General features: G+C 52.7%; 1 protein-coding gene across 1 annotated transcript; it reads left to right on the forward strand.

The window, feature by feature from the left end:
• The first annotated feature begins 6 nt into the window (after positions 1-6).
• Positions 7-2643, forward strand: LOC105982889 (trafficking protein particle complex subunit 2-like protein). Its single transcript, XM_013012620.1, has 5 exons — positions 7-208; positions 305-345; positions 740-912; positions 1826-1913; positions 2057-2643. Exons 2-5 carry the CDS (start codon positions 313-315, stop codon positions 2261-2263), a joined length of 501 nt encoding a protein of 166 aa, XP_012868074.1. The 5' UTR covers positions 7-208; positions 305-312; the 3' UTR covers positions 2264-2643.
• The last annotated feature ends 57 nt before the right edge of the window (positions 2644-2700 follow it).

The raw sequence follows: 2700 nt of genomic DNA on the forward strand, positions 1-2700 counted from the left end.
CGGCCTGCACGCCGCCATCCAGCCTCTCAGTGCTCGGACAGGGCCTGCTGCGGGGGAGGCCCCGGGGTGCGCGGAGGCCGCGGCCGCGGGAGGCTGCCCGAGGCCAGGGCCTTCCACGGGTGTGCTGCTCCTGGCACCGACAGGCTCTCTTCCTGATGGTGGAGTTGTGTCCCCATTAATCCACGTCCAGAAAGCTGTCCGGAGTCAAAACTGCATTCGTGCGTGGCTATAGCCATGGTACAGTGCTGGACCTTCCTGAGTCTGGCCGTCTGTTGTGGGTCAGTTGACCAGATACCGTCCAGCTAGGAGGGGATGGAGCCCAAGAGGAAAGCTGTGCATTCCAGGGTCAGGACCCTCAGAACTGGAGATGAGTGGGTTTGAGATGATCGCGTTTTGCGCGGTGTGTAGGAAGCAGTATCATGGTGCCATGCTAGGATGCCCTGCACACTGAGAGGCTGAGTGGACCCCTAGTGAGTGACTCACCGGGTGACAGGGTTTGTGGTCAGGCTGTGTTCAAAGCCATTTTCCTGAATTGTCTTCACACTTCTGCAAGCAACACATAGGCCTGCTGAGTGGAAAGCAGTTCCTACTGCAGCGTGGAGAATCAAGCTGTGGATTTTGGAGGCATTGCATTCTCCAGCGATGGTTGGTTGGCCATGCACACACCTCAAGAGGCGCATTTTAGAGCTGAAACCTGCGGGTGGGTGGACTGTTAAGCTATCACCATTCTTTCTTGCAGAATTATCCTCTCTACATCCGCAGCACCCCCATGGAAAATGAGCTGAAGTTCCATTACATGGTGCACACATCCCTGGATGTGATAGAGGAGAAGATCTCTGCCATGGGGAAGGCATTAGTGGACCAGAGGGAGCTCTACCTGGGCCTACTGTACCCGACCGAGGACTACAAGGTGTATCCTTCCTGGAAATAAAAACATGAGGGTTTTCAACTGGATGGGCAGCTGGGGTGGCCTGAAGCTAATGAAGGCCTGAACTCTGGGCCTGGGGGCTGTCCCTCAGCTCTTCAGTGTAAGGCAAGCGCTCTACCACTTGAGCCACAGTACCACTTCCAGTTTTCTAGTGGTTAATTGGAGATCAGAGTCTCACGGACTTTCCTGCCTGGGCTGGCTTTGAACCACGATCCTTAGATCTTGGCCTCCTGAGTAGCTAGGATTACAGATGTAAGCCACTGGTACCTGACACCTCTAACCGTTTGGAAGACTAGTTTGGGAAAAAAAAAGAAGCTGGAGGACCCAGGCCTCCTAAGTTTGTACCTGCAAGATGTCTCCTCGTGTTTCAGAGCCATCACCTTTGGGCAAGGGTGATTGTTTCTCTTACTTCACTATAAATGATTGTTACTTCACTATAAATATTTATATACATAAATGTATTTATTTGCTATATCATTGTTAGGTACTCAAAATGGGTGGCAAATCCTTTGGAAAAAGTGCTCAAGATCACGGAGTTCAAGGACATTCTTGTAGGGAATAATATAGCTGTCCATGCTGATAGTGACCCAGGAGCAACTGACATGGCCTCCAGAGGAGGTTCATCTTACTTGTGAAGACTTGACTGTGTGAGCCAGGGCCCAGCATTCACTTAGGGCCTGTGAATTTTGGGCCTTAGCTTCCTCTGCTCCTGCAGCAAACACTAATCAGTGCCCAAGGAATGTCCTGGCCTGGGCCTTTGCTGGGATTGGTAGGCGTCAGGCTTCTCCAGAATGAGGCACACAGAGATCCCAGGTTCCCAGGCTCTCGACCAGGATGTGTGTCATTTGTTGTAACCGAGTCCTTGTGTCAAAGCAAACTCCTTAACCGGCTATGCAGATACGGGTATGTGACCAACTCCAAGGTGAAGTTTGTCATGGTGGTGGATTCCTCCAACACAGCCCTTCGGGACAATGAAATTCGTAGCGTACGTTCTGGGGATTGGGGGCCACGCCTGGATGGGTGGCTGGGTTCCATTTCCCTTTCTTTGTGTTTAGATGCTGAGGAGCCAGAATTCTGGTACTGGTCTTTTTGCAAGTTCATTTTAGCTGTTGTTGGGTGTTGTTCCAGATGTTCCGTAAGCTGCACAATTCCTACACAGATGTGATGTGCAACCCCTTCTACAACCCTGGTGACCGCATCCAGTCCAGGTGGGCCTACTCTCCTTACCTTGCTGCGGCCTTCTGCGGTGGACAGTCCCCAGCCCCCCAGCTTCAAAGTGGCAAGGCCTTTTACCAAATCATTGCTGATGCAGACGGCCATCTACCCAGCAGATGAGGGGTGTAGTGGGGCGGGGGTCTGTGTATGCCTGGGGACATACTGGGTCCAAGCTGGGAGCAGCAGCCTTTAGGCACAGAAGTCATTGTCCTGCCTTCTGTAGTGAGCAGATGCTTGACTGCAGGTGTCTTTCAAACAGCCCCCAGGTAGACTTGATATGTGAACAGTCACGCCTGTAATTCATGGCAAGTGTGGGTTCTATGTGTGTGTCTATCCAGGAATTCCTAAGGGACTCCTTCCTGCATGCCTTTCCTTGGCTGGGCACTGGTGTCTTGGGTCAATGCTCTGTTCTAGGGGAGAGCAGGCAGGTGTCCTTGAACTGCGTAGGGTGAGGAAAACACTGCCCACGCACTTTGGCCTTGGCCTGGGAGGTCCTCCAGGGAAGATGGTGGGACTCTGACAACACTGCAGAGGTGGAGTCCGTGTGCCCAGCGCAG

This window comes from Dipodomys ordii, unplaced genomic scaffold (assembly GCF_000151885.1).
Source record: "Dipodomys ordii isolate 6190 unplaced genomic scaffold, Dord_2.0 Scaffold18, whole genome shotgun sequence".
In the NCBI taxonomy this organism is placed as follows: domain Eukaryota; kingdom Metazoa; phylum Chordata; class Mammalia; order Rodentia; family Heteromyidae; genus Dipodomys; species Dipodomys ordii.